The 18,653-nt window shown below is 41.3% G+C and overlaps 1 protein-coding gene across 4 annotated transcripts in view; it reads left to right on the forward strand.

Annotated features, from left to right (window-relative positions):
* The window catches only part of mllt3 (MLLT3 super elongation complex subunit), a 57,961-nt gene that overhangs the window by 20,916 nt on the left and 18,392 nt on the right, over positions 1-18,653 (forward strand). For all 4 annotated transcript variants that reach the window (XM_074624072.1, XM_074624073.1, XM_074624070.1 and 1 more), the window contains exons 3-7: positions 9,612-9,694; positions 10,251-10,394; positions 13,164-13,202; positions 14,805-14,933; positions 17,843-18,427. In XM_074624072.1, the coding sequence (XP_074480173.1) occupies positions 9,612-9,694; positions 10,251-10,394; positions 13,164-13,202; positions 14,805-14,933; positions 17,843-18,427 (980 nt within the window). The remainder of the gene's footprint in view (positions 1-9,611; positions 9,695-10,250; positions 10,395-13,163; positions 13,203-14,804; positions 14,934-17,842; positions 18,428-18,653) is intronic.

Below are 18,653 nucleotides of genomic sequence, written 5' to 3' on the forward strand. Positions count from 1 at the left end.
ACTGTCATGGCTATTTTCAAAGAGGTCCCTTGACCTCTGACCTCAAGATATGTGAATGAAAATGGGTTCTAAGGGTACCCTCGAGTCTCCCCTTTACAGACATGCCCACTTTATGATAATCACATGCAGTTTTGGGGCAAGTCATAGTCAAATCAGCACACTGACACACTGACAGCTGTTGTTGCCTGTTGGGCTGCAGTTTACCATGTTATGATTTGAGCATATTTTTTATGCTAAATGCAGTACCTGTGAGGGTTTCTAGACAATATTTGTCATTGTTTTGTGTTGTTAATTGATTTACAATAATACATGGATACAAACGTTTGCATAAAGCAGCATATTTGTCCACTCCCATGTTGATAAGAGTATTAAATACTTGACAAATCTCCCTTTAAGGTACATTTTGAACAGATAAAAAATGCATCAGTATGGCAAAATCTGACCACTTTGGGTATCCGTGGCAAGAAGGATGTAGTCACATGATGGATTTGGAGTAGGCGAGGATAGCTTGAAGTCGCGGGGAAGACGTGTGCTGATTGGTCAACTGGAATGACATTTCTAATTGTAGTAGAGACATAAAGCAAAAGCTGCACAGTTCCATCTTGTAAGATGTGTGACTTGTCTGATTGACCCCTTGAGAAGATCAGAACATGCACACATAATGGTTCTCAAGGGAGGTGTGGGAGTCTGTTGGCAGCGCCTCGTCCCACTGTGTGAGCTGTTTGTCTGGGACCTGGTATCAGGAGCAACCCCGTGACCTCCAATTCTCTAATCTCTTTTTGGTCCCTTGAGGTGGGTGCAGCTTCACATCTCTGTAGTCTTAGTTAGGATGTGCATATGGTGTTGTTTATGTCTATTCTTTGTCATCCAATCCAACCTTTATCTTTTTTTGACAAACATGCTTCTGTCTGTGTTTTTCCGTGCTTCACTTGCTGCTGGTTTTGGGTGCTGGTGGTTTGGGAAGAGGATTCTGCTGATAACCTGGTTTGTTTTTTTAAATCATCCCCAATTTAACCAAGTGAAGATACTTAACATGATGACAAATGAGACGCGTATGCCCCAGACTTGCCACCTGTTGGGTTACTTATCTAGTGAGTTGGCTTACAGCTCAAACTTGAACATTTCTCGCGTTCTGGTCTTTACTCTGGGCAGATTAATCCCCACCCCGTTTGTGTTCTAGGCTCTTGTTGTTAGCTGATTAGAGTGAGTTCCTGCAGCACTGTGGAGAACACGTTTTTAAGGGACTGTGCTCATTCAACCAGAGACACCAGCCCTCCCGAGCTGCTAATCACCACCCTCCATTGTTAGAGCGGCTCGTATAATGGCTACTCAATGGTTTTTAGGCTGCCACACTGCCATATGATTATGGTTTGTTCCAAGAAATGATTAGCACTCTGCTCCAAGTATTGCTATTTTTCTTTTTCATTATTACAAAACCGTTTCAACAGATTGATGCATGAAATGATATTTCTTTTGTTTATCTCTTTGCAATGTTTGGAGTACAACACAGACTACTACTACTTAGACTACTAGTACTTTGACTACTAGGTATTTCCTCTAACCCAGGGGCAGAATGTATGTGAGTATTGGCGGTCCATTGGCCCTCTGCTGTATGAAGTCTATGTGGCGTGTTCATGTGCAACTTGTAACAGAACGCATGAGGCACCACATCAGTTGGTCTTTCTATGAAGTTGGCTTGGTTTGTTTGTTATGTTTTATACTTCTGGTGAATATAATCCTATTTCCATATATGTATTTTGTATATGCAGCTCCCTTTGTTAACACCTTATTTTGAAAACCGGACATAGTCACACGTGTATACTTCCTCTAAGTCCTCCAAGGTGGTCTCTAGCTCTCCCGTCAGCTCCATTCTCTTTATACATCCATGGTCAGCTCCATCGGGGCCGAATGTATTTAACATAAATGTCAGTATATGGGTGCTCTACAGTTGTAGCGCCGGCCCATTTGACCACGGAGATGAGAGTGACGGCCGGATGGACCACACGATAACGTTTCCTGTCCATGACAGAGTTAGCGTGCAGCTTCAGCCGTTACGTCTAGCTCAGCATTTCCTGCAACATGTGAAAACCAAAGTGTTTCCATACTTTACTGCATGTGTAGTGTTTACCATGTTGGATTTAAAATGGGAGGGTGCAGGTCGTATCCACGCCGACCCTCCGCCGTTTTCTACTTTGTTGTTTCGGCTCGCTGCGGCTGGCTATGTTTTGTTTTGGTGACGGATATGGAACAGATATGACGTCATGTAAGAAAGAAAAAAATCTGTATACATAGGTGAATCGATTGTTTTTCCCACCCCTAGTTGAAATATAAACTTGCCAGTGTTCTGTGCTTCGTATGAATAACCACGCTTTTGGACAAACGTCTGTCACTTGTTGGCCAACTGATGCTGAGATGAACGGCTCCATTAGGAAGAGGAGGGATTAACAGTAAATCGGCGAGCAGGAGGAGCTCATATTTGAGCCACAAGCCTCACTAGAGAATTTCTTATGTCCAGTCTTGTCTTTTGTTTTATGGTCAGGCCTGCCGTCTAGCCCGGCCTCATTACAAACCAGTCTGTGTGGAAAGGGCAAATACATAGTGACTGGCATTGTTCTGTGATTGGCATCCTGGTTTAAACCAAGGCCATGTTAATAAACCACACGGCCCTGTTTCTCTTTGAAAGCCTCTGTGACCACTGGCAGGTTTCTGTTACAGGTCAGTGGTCGCATTGTGTATGTGTGCCTCTGAGACGCTCCTTCAGATAATGGTAACCTTTTCAACCTGAACTACTGAACCCCAGCCAAGACGCTGCACTGACTTCACCTTCACATTAGCTGCCTTTCTCTTGTGTCTTCATACAGCTGCAGGGTTGTTCTCTCATTTTAACCAGAACTTGACCTGTCATTATTATACATCTGTGGAGAGGGAAAGATTACATTTCTTTTCAGTTGCAACACCACTAGACGGTGTTCGCTGCTGAAGTGTTATTGCTGATTTATTTTTTTTAAATTGCTAACAAAAGGCAGGTCAGGGTGGTGCTAAACATGCAGGGTTTCCCCGAGGAAATTGTCTACTGAAGGTGTTAAGCGGCACCTTGTCTCACGATCAATTTAGTTTCATATCTAATAATGCCTCAATAATAACCAAACTCATTAAATATATTGCTTTTCCTGTATGAAATGGAACCTTTATGCTTTTTCCTGGAAAGTTAATGTTTTATTGGATAAAAGTGTATTATTAAGGGCTGCAACATGCTTAGTTTTTTTTCTTTGTAAGCATCGTTGTCTATAAAACCTCGGAAAATACTGAAAAAATCACAATTTCAGCCCAGTTTTGTTTGACCAACGAATAAAAACCTGAAGATACTTTGTTTACAATTACTGTATATAGAACAAAAAAAATTAAAAATAAATTCCCACATTGGAGAAGCTGTGTTTTGCTTGTTACTCAAACAATTAGCAATGATTAAGATTACAATTTTAAAGTGTTATAAGTTTGACTGAAATGAAATAAGAGACTGGTATAAAAAAAATGGTGAACAATAGGGCTACAACTATTTATTTTTTTTAATTAAATTGCCAATTATTTTCTCAGTCAGTGTTTTAAAATGTCATTATAATAGTGGTAAATGTCCTTTCAAATTTTACATATTGATATTGATGTTGTCTGACCAAAACCCAAAGATATTAAGTTTACTTACGATCATATATGACAGTAAGTGTGTGAGTGTTCTTAAAGTTTTAGGCTGAAACCAGCGAATGTTGGTGACTGACATTAATTGATGATGAAAATAGTTGCAGACTTATCTACTTGTTGTGGCAGATCTATTACAGCCTCCGTGCTGAAGTCAAGATTTGCTCATTTTATGGTTCCTCGAAAAGAAAGGAAACATTTTGTATTTACAGAATTTACAGAACAAAATGTCAAAAAAATTCAAAATCGTATCCGATTAAAACAAAGATGTTTAAATTTAGTCATTTCTTACATTTCTTAGAATGCTTGTCAAAGTAGTGTTAATTTTGTCAGCTATTTTTATGCCTCAGTGTCCCGCCGACAGCCGTGGCCGGAGACATTATGTTTTCGGGTAATCCGTCCATAAGTCCGTCTGTACAGCTGTTGTGTTCATTGTTGTGAACGTGAAATCTCAGAAATGCCTGGAGGGAATTTATTTAAATGTGGCACAAACATCCACTTGGACTCGAGGATGAACAGATTAGAATTTGGTGGCCAAAGGTCAAGTTCACAGTGACCTCACAAAAATGCGTTTTTGGTCAAAACTCAAGAATTTCTATGCTAATATTGACGATTTCACACAAATCTCTAATAGGATAAAATGATGAAGTGATGACATTTTAGGACAGACATCAAATTATATTGAACATTTCAGTCAATCTTGTCTAGCCAAAATATCACCTGGTTTCTTTCCTCCCAAGCTCTGTTGTTGTTGTTGTGATTAACTTTAACTTAAGTCAGTTCTCTTTAACTGAGTCCTTAACTGAGTCCTCCTCACTGTGCTCACTGTGTGCTGCCGCTGTCGTCCTGATGTGGCGCACACAGCACAGGAATCAGAACTGCTGCATCAAAGAAGAAAAGTATATAATATTTTGTTTCCTCTTTTTTTCAATGAAAATAAAGAGATTTATTTTTTTCTTCAACAATATATAACATATTTAGTCATAGTTTTCGTTAACGTAATTAAGACTTTGTCAAAGAATCCCACAGAAGTATGAGGTTTTACTCGGTCAAGTGAGGATATGGACCTGCATATAAAGTACTTTCTGTTCATTGTGAGTAGAGCCCGACTGATAAATTGGCCAGGCTTTTTTTTTAAAATCATTAATAAAAGGCATAAAATTCGGCCTGAAATAGATCGTTAAAGTTGAGTGATGACAGGAAATTAGAGAGATGGGGAATTACATGCAACAAAGGTCCCTGGCTGGACATGAACCGGGTACATTGCCGTTCATGGTCGGCACCTTAAACCACTAGGTCACCAGGGTGCCCTATATTTTCCAGCTCATAACAGATATGTCTTTCTGTGTGTATAATATGTCGGCTAATAAATAGCCACATATGTCAGCACAGAAATGCCAAACATCTGTTTGAGGTCAGTTAGAAACAGTGTCTTGTTGCAGAGTTTATCCATCGGGGAGTGCTTACAAGATCATTTGTTAACAGTAAAATGTCCCACTCTGAAGATATCTTAGTCGCTGTTAACCAAATTTAAGGAATTTGTATCAAGTATATTTGTTTAGACTGTGCTTTTTTGCCTTAAAAGGAATATCGTGTGTGCAAGTTCACTGTAGTCGCATTGAAAATATCTCAGCGTGACATCACGTCTACCCAGTTATCCATGCAAAAAAGAAAAATATACCAACACATGTACAGAGTTTATGTGCTTTGAGTGTGAGTTTTTTCTTTCCGTTATAGGGTGGTTCAGCTCATCTCCCTCTCCACCTCAGTTTATATAAAGGTGTGGTGGTGAATGGGCTCTTTTAGCTGCCTGTAATTGAACCTGACCCACTTGCACAATTAACTCTAACCCATAATATTTGCTCAGTGGTATTGGGTTTTGGATGGCTTGGCCCCAGCGGTGAGGTCGACCTCAGCGTAGTCAGCCGAGCCATCAATCACTGCTGCTCCCTGAAGGGGGCGGGACTCCAAAAGGAAACAAGAGAGCACAGTGATGATTAGATTGGTGCCAAAAGGCTGGTCAGCGCTGAGGATGACTCAAGGTATTTCCAAAGGCCTCCTGCATCGCTGAAAGCCAAGTTGTCAGCTGACAGCTGTATGACGTCTTTCCATTGAGGCTTCCTTTGTATTCCTTGTTCGTTCTCCAGCAGTGTTTCCGGTGACCATTGACACCAAATGCTTGGTCAGATTCTTAAAGGTCACCTATTATGCAAAATGCACTTTTCCATGTCTTTTAAACATCAATATCTGTCCCCAGTGTGTCTACAGGCCACCATAGTATCATAAAAGACCATCCTCTCTCTTTTTCTCCTCCTCCGTTTGTCCGGAAATGGGTGCAGAAAAAAAAATCGCTTTTTTTCCTTCTCTTCTGACGTCATTAGAGAAATGCAAGCCATGTAAGGGTTTCCTGGTCGAACCAGAGAGAACCTTCAGTAGCTGACCCCGCCCCACAGCGCGTCACTGTCTCTCCTCCTCAACCTAACTTGAGCAAAGTCTGCAAGAACCAGCAGAACAGGCTTCATGTACTCCCATCATCTAAATATAACATGTTCTTTCACAAAGGCTTCATGTAATTACACTGTTTAAACAGATGATATTTATATATTATATATATTTGATGTCATGCATGTAGCAGAGTACAGGTAGTAAATAGTGACTTGTAAGCAACACAACACATTTCTGTTTCACAGTCAAACTTTATTTGAGTTGACAGATGACAATATTAATTATTCACAGCATTTGTAATCATCTCACCTGTTAGTTAGTTATGTTAACATGGTACAGGAGAAAGTCTTCAGCTCTGGTAAACTATGGTAAACTAAGCTCCGGTGGTCTGTAGTCATGGTAACACAGAGACAGCTACTACTGTAAATAATATACCATTACTCTGATCTTCCATACATTTATCTTTTAGCAGAAATAATGAACTGACTACTGTTTCACATCTTCTATTTTCCACCCTGATGGTCGCTGTGTTTACACACCGTGTCATAGCGGTAGCATGTAGCTAACCCGTTAGCATGTAGCTACATGCTAACGGGTTAGCTCTGTATCTCCCATCTGCTTTCAGCTATCTGCTCTCCTCTGGGATGATTCTGTCGGTCATTTCTCACAGATGGATCTGTAAAGACAGACGTAAAACAGAGTGTATGTTTACGGTTTACAGAGTTGATGCATGAGGTAAACACTGAGTTAACTAACAGAGATATAAATAGTATTATTTACCTGAGAGAAACCGTCAGGAAAACCTGGAATCTGGACCGCAGATGTTCATCATGTGTCGCCGATTTCTGATCAGATTCCTCCGGTAACGTGCGCTGGGTGAAGTTTCTGGTTTATAAACTTTAAAGTGGTTTATAAGCTCTATTCTAGCTGCCTCTCCCTCCACTCCTCTCTCCAGAGCTTCTCCGGGAGGGAGGGGGAGGGTGACGCTGTTGTTGTTGAGGAAGTTTGATTGACAGAAAACGCTGACCAATCAGAGCAGAGTGGGAGGAGACAGGCTGTGAATCAGTGGTTTTCAGACAGAGGCTGAATTAGGCTCTGAGGCAGGCAGACTCAGGCTGCAGTATGAGAAGAATAAAGGGTTTTTTGAACATTGCAGCATGTAAACATGTTCTAGTGCAACATTAAAATACATCTATGAACCTGGAAATGAGCATAATATGTGACCTTTAAGGTCCGAACACATTGAAAGCAATAAATGACGCACGTCAATTGATACTCCTATGGCGCACTGCAGGCATCAGATATGAGATGCCAACATCACAGAACCAGCAGTAATTAAAGGAAAAGGATGCTATTTAGGCAATATTTTAATATATTACAGTTACCCCCTTAATGGTGAATAAGATTAAATTATTGATATGATTATAGATGAAAGCTTAACTAGGTAATAATGTGAAATTGACATCTTGCCGACAAACCGACAACAACCAAGTTTTATTTTGGTCTGCCATCATCATCATCATCATCATCATTATTATTATTATTAATTTGTTTCTTTAATAAAATGTTGTCCTCCTAGGTCAGAGTAGGGGCGCGCCTCATAACGCTTTTGATGCGTGTTCGGACATATGGTGTACTTCAAAACACATGCGTCTATGAATACAAATGCACAGTGCCACGCACGGTGACAGCAGCGGAGCTACACGGTACACAGCTCCGTTATGGTGCGTTCAAACTCTGCTCAGTAAAATGAGTATTGGGCGATTGGTAGATTGTAACGCTATCATGATGCGTTTAAATGTAATCTTGTAAAATTGTTTTTGGCGAGAAACTTGAATAGATCCAGTTGTTTGAAGGCGATGTTTTCACAACAATATAAAATAGATAATAGAGAGGGAATTATGACCTGTTAGAACTACTAATTCCAAGATTTTTTTTATTAATAAAAATAAAATAATTTATTTCCTAATCATTTTAATTTGGGTTTAGATGCAAATAACCACTACAGATCACAATAATAAAGTATAAGGATAACATTCAGAGTTTCTGACGGTTGGAATGCAGCACAACATGGAAGTGAAAGCAGCGCTCTGATTATTTAAATGTGAATTTGCAATAAAAATATTTTGTCCCTAAAACCTATGAATATTCGTGATCTCAATATTGATCAAAATAATCGTGCAGCCCTACTTGTAGTGTACTGTTTAGCTATAAAATTATAAACCCGGCAGCCACGTTGAGATCAGTTGAGCAAAATACCAAGCACCGCCCACCAGCCGGAGCACAGCCAATAGGAACGCTCTCTCTGAAATGACCTGTGATTGGTCAAAGTCTCCCATCACGGGCTAGATTTTTTAAAGCCTGAAAACAGAGCCATGAGGAGGTGCAGAAGTCTCTCAGAACACTTGAATTACCATATGCTGAAAGGTTATTATGGAATTTTTGCCCAATGATGCCAAAAATATACAGCGTACTACCACTTTAACTGTGTTTCATGTGGTGGTGTTGATTAATATTAACACTGTAAGAAATTCTTATGAGGACATTATCTGAGGAAAGCAGCTAATGAGGATCTTACCGACGAACGTGCTACATTATAGGCTTCTCCTTGGATTTCCTGGATATAGTGTTACAGTAGTAATGGGCTGGTGGTGCCGGAGTATATTTTGAAGGTGCAATGCCAATGTTCCATCATGGCCATTCAAGCACTGATTTAAGCATCTTAAAATAAGATGTCCAAATAATTTTCACATTTCACTCTGGTTGCTACAGACTTGTGACATCTTAAATATCCTCCATTCATGCTTTGCATCAGAGTAACATTATCTAAAGCTAAGACCTGCTTTTATCTGTTCTTCCAGTAAACACTCTCAGGTCTCCACGTACATGGACTTAATTGGTACTTCTGCAGAGTCCACTGGGAGAGAGGCTGACACACACACACACCTCCAGGGAAGAACACCTGAGCTCTAGTAGAGTTTGTTTGTCTTTAAAGGCCCATGGGGATGTGGGGCGAAGTCTTCCCCTTGTCATGAGCTGGGTGGATTCACAGCTTTAAAGGGCCCCGGTTCTAATTTAAACCATAGTTCTTGTATTGATATCGGCGCAGACAATGGAGATGGGAGTTAATGAGATCTCATGAGAGTGGAGATGCAGGTCTAGTGGCTCAGTTCATTAAGTGACAAGACTTTCAGTAGCAGAGGCAACAGTAACATGTATTTTTCATGCACTTCTTCACCTGATTTTTGGGCCCAGAATAGTGTTAAAATGTCTAATAATGGTTAGGACTGTGTCCTGTCCCCCAGCAACCACCACCACACACAGACTGCACCGCTGCTGTGCACTCAGCAGTGACTGAACGCAGCTGCTTTGCATTTTATAGAACTAAATGGATTTTAAAGCCATCGCTGTGTGTTGTTAGTCACCTTGTGTTGAAGGCCTCTCTCTAATGGCAAATGTCTCTTTCATTTCAGTGTGCAAGGATCCACCGTACAAAGTGGAGGAGTGTGGCTACGCAGGCTTCATCTTGCCTATTGAAGTCTACTTCAAAAATAAGGTAATTTTTACTCACCATCAAACTGAATGTTTTACCTCTTCAACACTGGATTCATCGTAAATCTTAATCTGCTTGTTCCACCAGGTTTGTTTTGGTTGTCTGCAAGTAGTGTGCTGTGGCTTTTCAGTGAGGAGGGTTTTGCTTTTGAGTTTATTTATAGACAGAGACATCTGTAGACCCTATACCGATAGTCACAGCTGTCGATCACTCGCAAACTCCAATCAAACGGTCAAACTAGGCAGCGCTGATCAAATATGAATCGATATTCTGTTACTGTAATGCCTATTTCTCTCCTCAAATGTTTTCAGAATCATCTTGTAGTGTACTGTTTAGCTGTAAAATGAGAAAGTTTACTCCGGCTGGTGGGCGGTGCTTGGTATTTCCTCAACTGATCTCAACATGGCTCACAAAGTCTGTTTGGATCTGAATGCGGTGCTCAAGCGACGCAGCGTAGTGGTGTTGATTTAAAGAACATGATGTTGGTGAAGTCCTGATAGACAGATTGTGACTGTTCTCCTCTTTTCCCCTCTCTGGGTGGATCACCACTTCTTCTCAGGAAGAACCGAAGAAAGTTCGCTTTGACTACGACCTGTTCCTCCACCTGGACGGCCACCCACCTGTCAATCATCTCCGCTGTGAGAAGCTCACCTTCAACAACCCAACAGAGGAGTTTCGTAGGAAGCTACTGAAAGCCGGAGGGGTGAGGAGTGTGAAGGGGAGGATGGGGGCTGGACTGACATTTCTTAATGCAATACAGCAACTTATATTCTGCAACCCCCTAGGAGGAAAACCTTCCATCTCTATTTATCCAGGGAAAATCAGTGGAGTTCAGTTCTTCATTATCAGAAACACTCTTGCACGCACTCGTACAGTTCTACACAATCACCCTGCCTTTCTTCAGCCACAGTATCTGCTGTGTGTTTGATACAAGCCACTCATACAACAGCACACAAACTCCAAGATTCCTGTTCCTATTACAAATATGAGTAATAATGTATATAATTAAATAAATATTCTTAATAATATTTCCTTTTGTCAACACAGCCGATGAAAAAGCTCAAACAAACAACGGAGGGCTGCCCCAGTCTAGTTGCATTTTGCCAGTCGAATCTTTGTTTGTTTAGCCGCCTCATTAATGCCGGAGCAATAACATGGCAGGCTGTAAACTTTACAAACAGTCTCGTCTCAAAATGAACTCACCACAAAACTAACTGTGACGGATGTAGAGAGGGGTGATGGAAACAGGCTGCACGGGGCATAAAATCCTGATTCGGGGACAGCCCTACAATAATGTGTTAGTCTATCTCTCAATAATTCCTGACTTCCCTGTGGCTTTCATCTCAAGATGTAAATCTTTAAAAAACAGCTTAGAAATATGTAGTGTTTTTTTTAGGGCTCAGTAATTTCCTAAAACAGCTGGTCCCTGTAGTTTTCAGCAAACGTTTCTCAAACAGGAGGAAATAATGCATTTGTTGGGGACTATTTTCAGTTTGATGGTGGCTCATTGGTCCTGTTCAGACCTGGTATTAACATGCGTCCTAGGTGATCCAATCACAAGTGGACAGCTCTAAGTACAGGTGTGAGGACGCATTGAGATCCGATCGCTCAGATCACATTCAGAGGTGGTCTGGGCCACATATGACCACATTCTTTTAGCGGTGTGTATGTGAAATGTGTCCTGGTCCACATTAAGGACCGCCGACTCCACTGACATCCCGCTGGGATCCGCGGGTCTCTGCGCTCCTCATGTGAACAGACAGGAAGACGCGAGCGCTCGTCTGCCTTGCAGGATGGAAACGGCTTTTGTGCTCTACTCTATTCTGTCGGTACAGCTGTATTTTATTTGATCATAAGATCAAATAGGCATATAGATAGGCATATAGATATTTATCTACAGACGATCAGATTAGTCTCGGGAAGTGCATTATTATCGTACTGTCAGAGATGTGTCGGTGTTCTTGTTCCAGTGCTTTGCACGGAGCTGACAGCCACCCCCCCCCCCGTGGACCGCCAGTACAATAACCTTATATTTTGATGTTAATAAAATGTACCCGAATTCACAGATATGTAGGATTACTACTGACATTCCTGTAATATTACGTTACAACGTCTGCTGTATCGGCCGCGTGTTTACTACGTGTTTATTTGCATATAGAGCGGAGAAGTGAGATCGGATCACAAGTGGAGACGCATGTGGAGACGCATTCTAATGCCAGGTGTGAACAGACGTACTTAGAGAGCTGTCCACTTGTGATCACTCAGGAGGCATGTTAATACCAAGTCTGAACAGTGCTTATGATGTGTTTTAACAACGATGGAGCTCTATGGCAAAGAGGAAGAAGAGATACTTGTTAGAAGGTCACGTCATCGTTGGTTTGGCTCTGAACATAGGATTTGTTGACAGTAAATCACCAGACTTATCCTTATCAAATTTGGCATTCTGTCAAACTGTACAGCAGTTTTCACCTTTACGGCTGTCAGACTGTGGGGGAGTTAAAGCTGACGGATGATGCCAGGGTTCTGCCAGTCTAACAAATTACACATGGCACATGTGGCCTTTTACTGTGTGAAACAGGACCTCTGCCCTTTCTTCCTTAATGTGTCTAAGAATTTTTATTTTATGAATATGTTTCCACGCCAAATATTCCAGTGGACTAATATAAGGCTGCCGTAATGCCAGTATTTGTCTCTGTAAGGAGTAAGAAAAGGAATATCCAGACCTGAGAAATGCTCTTTGTTGTCACTGTTAGGCCCCGCAGCTGTTGTTCACAAGAAGAAGAAGAAGTGTGACTGTGCATGCCAAATGTTAGTGTGTTACAGTATATGAGGTGTAACCTAACCACTCCTGACAAGTGTTGTCTGAGCTTTTTGTGTATTCCATCATCATTAGATTTTAGTATTATTCTGCAATATACAGTATGTTTGCTTAAACATATGCAGACGCCAGCAGCACTGTAGAGGCCAGCTGTGGTAAAAGAGAGCAGTGCTGTATTACCAGCTGGCTGAGGCGACAAAACACCGCAGAGTACAGTAAAATCGATCCATTAAAATATGCCTCGATTCGATCCTTAGGACATCCTCAGGACATCCCTAGCTGCTTCCTCAGCGTTGGGTTCAGTCAGTCTGTTGGCCCCCTGCCAGAGGACCCCTGTAGTCGGGAGGTTTATGACTGGAGCTAAGTGCTCTCTATTTACTTTGCTCTGCACCCCCTTCTCAGCCTCAAACAGGGCTCTAGTGCTGACATACACCATATTGAAACTCACATTCTCTATTATGTCTCACTACTGAAAGATCTTGGTACGTTATACTTACTTCGTACGAATAAGTTATTTGACCACACCTTGTTCCACAGTTTTGGACATTAATGATGTCATGAGTATTTGGCTAAGCGCCAATTCTTTATATTTCAGAGAATCAAGCTGTAGATGTTGATTATATTCATCTCTTTTGTCATCTCTCTCTTTAACAGCAACGGGATCCTCACAAACGAAGTTCAGAAGACTCAAAAGTAAGATTTCCAACATGCTTTAGGGGGTCATGGATATGAAACAGGCTCGTCTAAAGATGACTAACGACTTGGACACCTCTATAAAGTGGCTTCAGATTGCCTTTTTGTGTAATGATACCGGTACTTTTATCCTGGCTGGGAGATTTACCGTCATGTGCCTCAGCTCTAGTCACACTGAAGCAGCTGTGTTGTCTTTAACTCGCATATACTGGCCATCGTTGTAGCCCTGTAATGACTGCAAGATATTCCAGCACCAACAGGCAGCTTCAGATGTTTGAATGTGTGTAGACTTTTTCTCTTGGCGTTGAAGATCGTAGAGCAGTAATTCATCGCTCTTAAGCCATTCTTGAGTCTAATAATAACGTAATTTAGTTCATACTGAACCACGTAAAGGGAGTTACTGTATGTGCTTGAACTATTTCTTGGCGAACAACAGCTGGGCATAATATTATACATGTCTGTTTGTGGGTGGATTAAACAAAGAAGACACGTGTTGATTAAAGAGTTTCAGAGGTGTGTTTTTTTAACTTTAAACGGAGCCAGCCTCGCTGTTTCTCCGTGATACCAGTTTTTATGCTGAGCTAGGCTAACCACACCCTGACTCCAGCTCCATACTTAACACATGTTTGATATCAACCAATCATCTCACTCTCGGAAAGGAAGTGAGTAGGCGTACTGCTCAAATTATGAACTCTTTTTTTAGATTTTAATTCTAATACCATATAGCAGAAATGCCATGAATGTGTTCTCTATTGAAGAGGGCTGGGTATCAATCGAAATTTTCAGCGTCAATACAGCACCAGAGCTTTGGTACTGAAACCAGAGCAATACAAATTACTCAAAAACTGCTTTTTATGTAACAAAAAAACAAACTTACTTTTCTGAAAAGGCCTTTGCACACCAAATCAGTTTGTTTTTTTGTCCGATATTGCCTCACGTTTAAAAATAAATACGACCTCACAATGTGACATTTTCACACCGACCCTTTCACACCTTTAAAGTTTTCGGAACAGGTTTGATTTTCTGCGTTTTCCGCATCCGTCAAAATGCCAAAGAGGGTTGTTTGACCACTCAGAGCCACCGTCTGTGCCAGAGTCATTATCCAAAATGGCATGATAAACTGTCTCCCAGCACAAAGAAACTTTACAATGAAGAAATAAAAGATGCATACGAAAAAAACGGACTTGGCTTGCAAAGACCTTTACTCTTTTGTACTCTATCTTTAGCCTTTAGCCCAAAGACTTGAGTGTCAGAGGCAGTTAAACTCAGTAACTGTTAGAAATACACACCACAAAATGACTTTATATGCAGATGATGTGTTGTTTAATTTATCGGGTACTCGCATCACTTCAAGCCATTCTTGATATAAAAAGTTTAGTTCAGTATCAAGATATAAAATCAACTGGTTATGTTGTTGCTACTGCCTCTCAAAACACCAATCTGATCAAAGAATAAGTCAACAAACAAGACTAAGAGTCTGTCCAAGCTTTCAGTTGGATATCCAGTCCTACTTTTTCAACCTTCTACCTGTAAACCCAATGAAACATGTTTGAAAACAAAGAATCCTCTGATCATGTTGGTTTGTTGCTGTTCCTCTGGCAGGTGATGGTAATGCAGGAGGGCTCCACCTCCCTGTTCGGCCAGCACCTGAAGCTGCCTACACTCCCCAACAGCTCGCTGACATCCACCTTCTCTGACCCAAAGAAGAGCAAAAGCTTCCACGGGTCAAAGGTCAGTGTTGTTTCCAGGTACTTTGCCTGGAGCAAAACAACCTCAGCCCCACCTAGCTCTGAAACTTTTTACCCCTTCAAAGCATCTAATCCCTCACATATTTGACAGGTTCAAAGACCTCTGAGATATTTAAACTCGGGGATTTCAAAGACATCCAACTTTGGCTTAAGCAAACTATACGTTGGCTGCTGCTCAGCCGTAAGCACTTACTCCACCGACTCCGAGACATGCTGTGAATCTTTGACAAGCAGTGGATTTGACGATGCCTATATTTTTGCTCTAATGTAATTTTAAAACTGCTTATGCATGCAAGTTTTAGACAGTAACGTTGTAGTAAATTAGTAAAGAGATTTGCAGAGGGGTTGGGGATGGGGAAGACAGAAGGCAAGGATGGGCCTGGAAGCTCCACGTGAGATCTGAGACGTTATCTCGTGCAGCACTAAATCATGTATGTCAATAAGCCGGCATGCTGTTTCCATTATGTGTTATTTTTAGTCCCTTTTTAAATAGTGTCATTTAAGAGCCAGGTTAGGAGAGGCCCATTTCACATGGAAACAGTTTCCAGTCTAAACACAGTGTGTGTGATGAATTACTTGTGGAGCAGGAGGTCACACACACACACACACATACACACACACACACTCTTTCTCCATCACATGTTGAGAATTATTGCACTAGTATTAGAGCACATTAGATATTTTTGTAATAAATCATAACTAATTGACAAAATGTCCTAAATACTGTAGTCCCCACTTAATTATTTATTATTTATAAGTCCTATTATTATACTACCACACCTGAAATGTTTTAACTAAAAACTGTGTATTTAAGATAAGTTTAGACGAGGTAAATATATATATGAATGAAATACATCAAGTAAAATAAAATGACACTAGTGAGAGAAATTACATTCAAAAGCTACATTATATATACACACACACACACAAACACACATATATATAGAGATTAGGGCTGTCAAGTTAATGCGTTACCGCAAATTCATTTTAACGCCACTAATTTCGTTATCGCATTAACGCAACTTACGATTTTTAGGTTGTAGTGGACTCAGTCTTAAAGCTAGAGTAAATATCATGGTATCATATGAAACTATAAAACCTAAGGAATCCATTGGTACCAACCATGTCATACTAGCTCGTCAGAAAGGAGGCTAAATAACGCTCCAAACTTACGCTAAATTGTGTCGAGGAAAAAAACGACATGGCCATTTTCAAAGGGGTCCCTTGACCTCTGACCTCAGAGATATGTTAATCAAATTGTTTTGTGGTTTTTTTAAATGTATATCATAATAAAATATACATACATTTGCATAAAGCAAGCATATTTTCCCACTCTTGTTGATAAGAGTATTAAATACTTGACAAATCTCCCTTTATGGTACATTTTGAACAGATAAAAAAAAAGTCATATATTTGCGATTAACTATTCCCTAATAAATATATTTATATAAAGAGATAGAGAGAAAGAGAGAAATATCGATAGACAGCCTAATATATATATACAGTATATGCCAGTATCCTCACTCTAGCTTTAAGATGGAGTTGCATTAAAGAAATTAGTGGCGTTAAAACAAATGTGTGTTATCGCGTTAACTTTGACAGCCTAATATATATTTTAGTAAAATCATAAAAGTGATTAGTGAAAGTAAAACAAATCAGTATCTATCTGTAATTCTGACTCTGACAGCGTTATTAGCCCTTCAGTGATTTAAATGAACTCGGGTCACCTGCTAACCTGCCAATGTCACGGTGCTGAAAGGTCTGTTAAAAAGTGCCACTTTAGTGATCTCCTCAATGTTGATGGCAGTCGAGGCGCTGTGTCCCCTCCAGAGCACTAAAGCAGTTTTACGCCGGGCTTCCCTGGGAGGGAAACGGGTTGAGTGCAGTGGATGAGCCTAGCTGGAGTTTAGAACGAGCTGGCAGCTTTACATCCTGAGGTCCCAGGGTCACCGGCAGATACACAAAATGAAAGGTTTTAGAGGTGCTTACGCGGAGTTGTAACACACCCCGTCGTCTAGACTGCTTTAATGGGTTTACTGCATTGATGAAATATTGACAAGGGGGCTGGAGGTGAGACCCAGGGACAAATGGCCCCCGTCGTTAGAAGGAATGCATTTCCTCCTTTCTCCACGTTGCCCTTCGCTCCACTTTTTAAGGTTGCGCATGTGTGGCTGTTGAAAAGGCCCCCCCCTTTCACCCCACTGAACAGCGCTGTTCAAAAGAAGTCCTGAGTTTGCTCTTTAAGCCCATGGATGGGGACTAAGAAGACCTTTTTGATTTTCCTTTTAAGAAGAGAACCTCTTTAACACAGATGGTAATGCCAAACTGCAGGGTGGCATGCATGTTTTCTCTGGTGTAAAAGGCAGAGGATTAATCTTCATTTGACCTAGCTGCCTGTTTTTTTGCTCACTTTGTTGTTTGGTACTAACGCATTTTAGAAGTACTACATGTAGTCTATAGTGCAGTCCAAAGTCAACATAATACGGACGGCATAATCAGAGTGATTTTTCCTCCTGAAAAGATGAGATGGGCCTGTTTTCAGATTTTGGGGTTATTGAGTTATTGTCAGTGGCACTTATATCAGCTATTATCACAGCATCCTCAGACAACTGCATTTCCCAGTGGCTAATTATGTGCTTGCCCTATTATGTTTGCCCATTGACATAAAGTGGGATTTCCTCTCTACCCTGCTCCATAATCCTTTGAGCTGAAGTTTACTCTTCTGTAGCTTAGATGGTTCGGTGTAATTGTGCCCTAAAACTCTAAATGTTGGTTAGAATTTCTTGTGGTTTTTTCACACATGCCTTAACTTAGCCATCATGCAGTTCGTGCATCATGATTTAGACTACCATGAAATGTAGACCTATTGCTGATCAGTCTTTTGATCCACAGGATGGCTCCAAAGGAAGCAGCACCACCCTCCTCACCACCGCCACGACCACCACCAGCACCAACAGCAGCAGCTTCTCCAAACTCCACAAACCCTCCAAGGACCACAAAGACAAGCCTCCAAAAGACTTGAAAGAGCCCAAAAGTGCCTTCAGAGACTCCGGCTGGGAACCCAGCAAAGCCCCCAAAGAACCTTCCAGGAAACCCAAAGAGAACCAGCCACTTAGAGATATCAACCCTAAGATGGGCTTCAAGGAACCCAAGTCTTTGTCCAAGGAGCCCCGCACCGAGGGGATGAACCAGGGGTCGGGGCTAAACAAGCGTCCGTCCGCCCCGAACGACGGCGACGACCACGTGACCAAAAAACGCAAAAAGGGATTTGTGGATCCATCAGGGAAGCAGACGTCGGGGTCGGACGCTCAACATTTGGATAAGAAACTCTTAAAGGATAGATCGCAGATGCGAACGAGTAAACCGCGACCGGAAGGCGACGAGGCGGAGCGCAGGAAGGTGTCGACACTTCCGCCATTCCAGGAACTGGTGGACCCCAATGACTCTGATATGGAGGACCAGTCCAACAAATCAGATGTAAGTAGAACATCTTTTTAAATTATTGAAACCAATCGTTAAAGAGTTCTCGGTCTGTCTTAGCTTAGCTTAGTAAAGCTGCTCATTCGATTGATGTGTACACTCACAGCAAGGAGATCCATGTTCCTTTTATCATCACGGAGGTTTAAGAAGCAGCTGTCTGACCCTTGTACGAGTCCAGCACATTGGACTCACTGATTTGAGCTTTCAGGCCACTTTTACTGGA

The sequence above is a fragment of the Sebastes fasciatus genome, chromosome 22 (genome assembly GCF_043250625.1).
Source record: "Sebastes fasciatus isolate fSebFas1 chromosome 22, fSebFas1.pri, whole genome shotgun sequence".
Taxonomy (NCBI): domain Eukaryota; kingdom Metazoa; phylum Chordata; class Actinopteri; order Perciformes; family Sebastidae; genus Sebastes; species Sebastes fasciatus.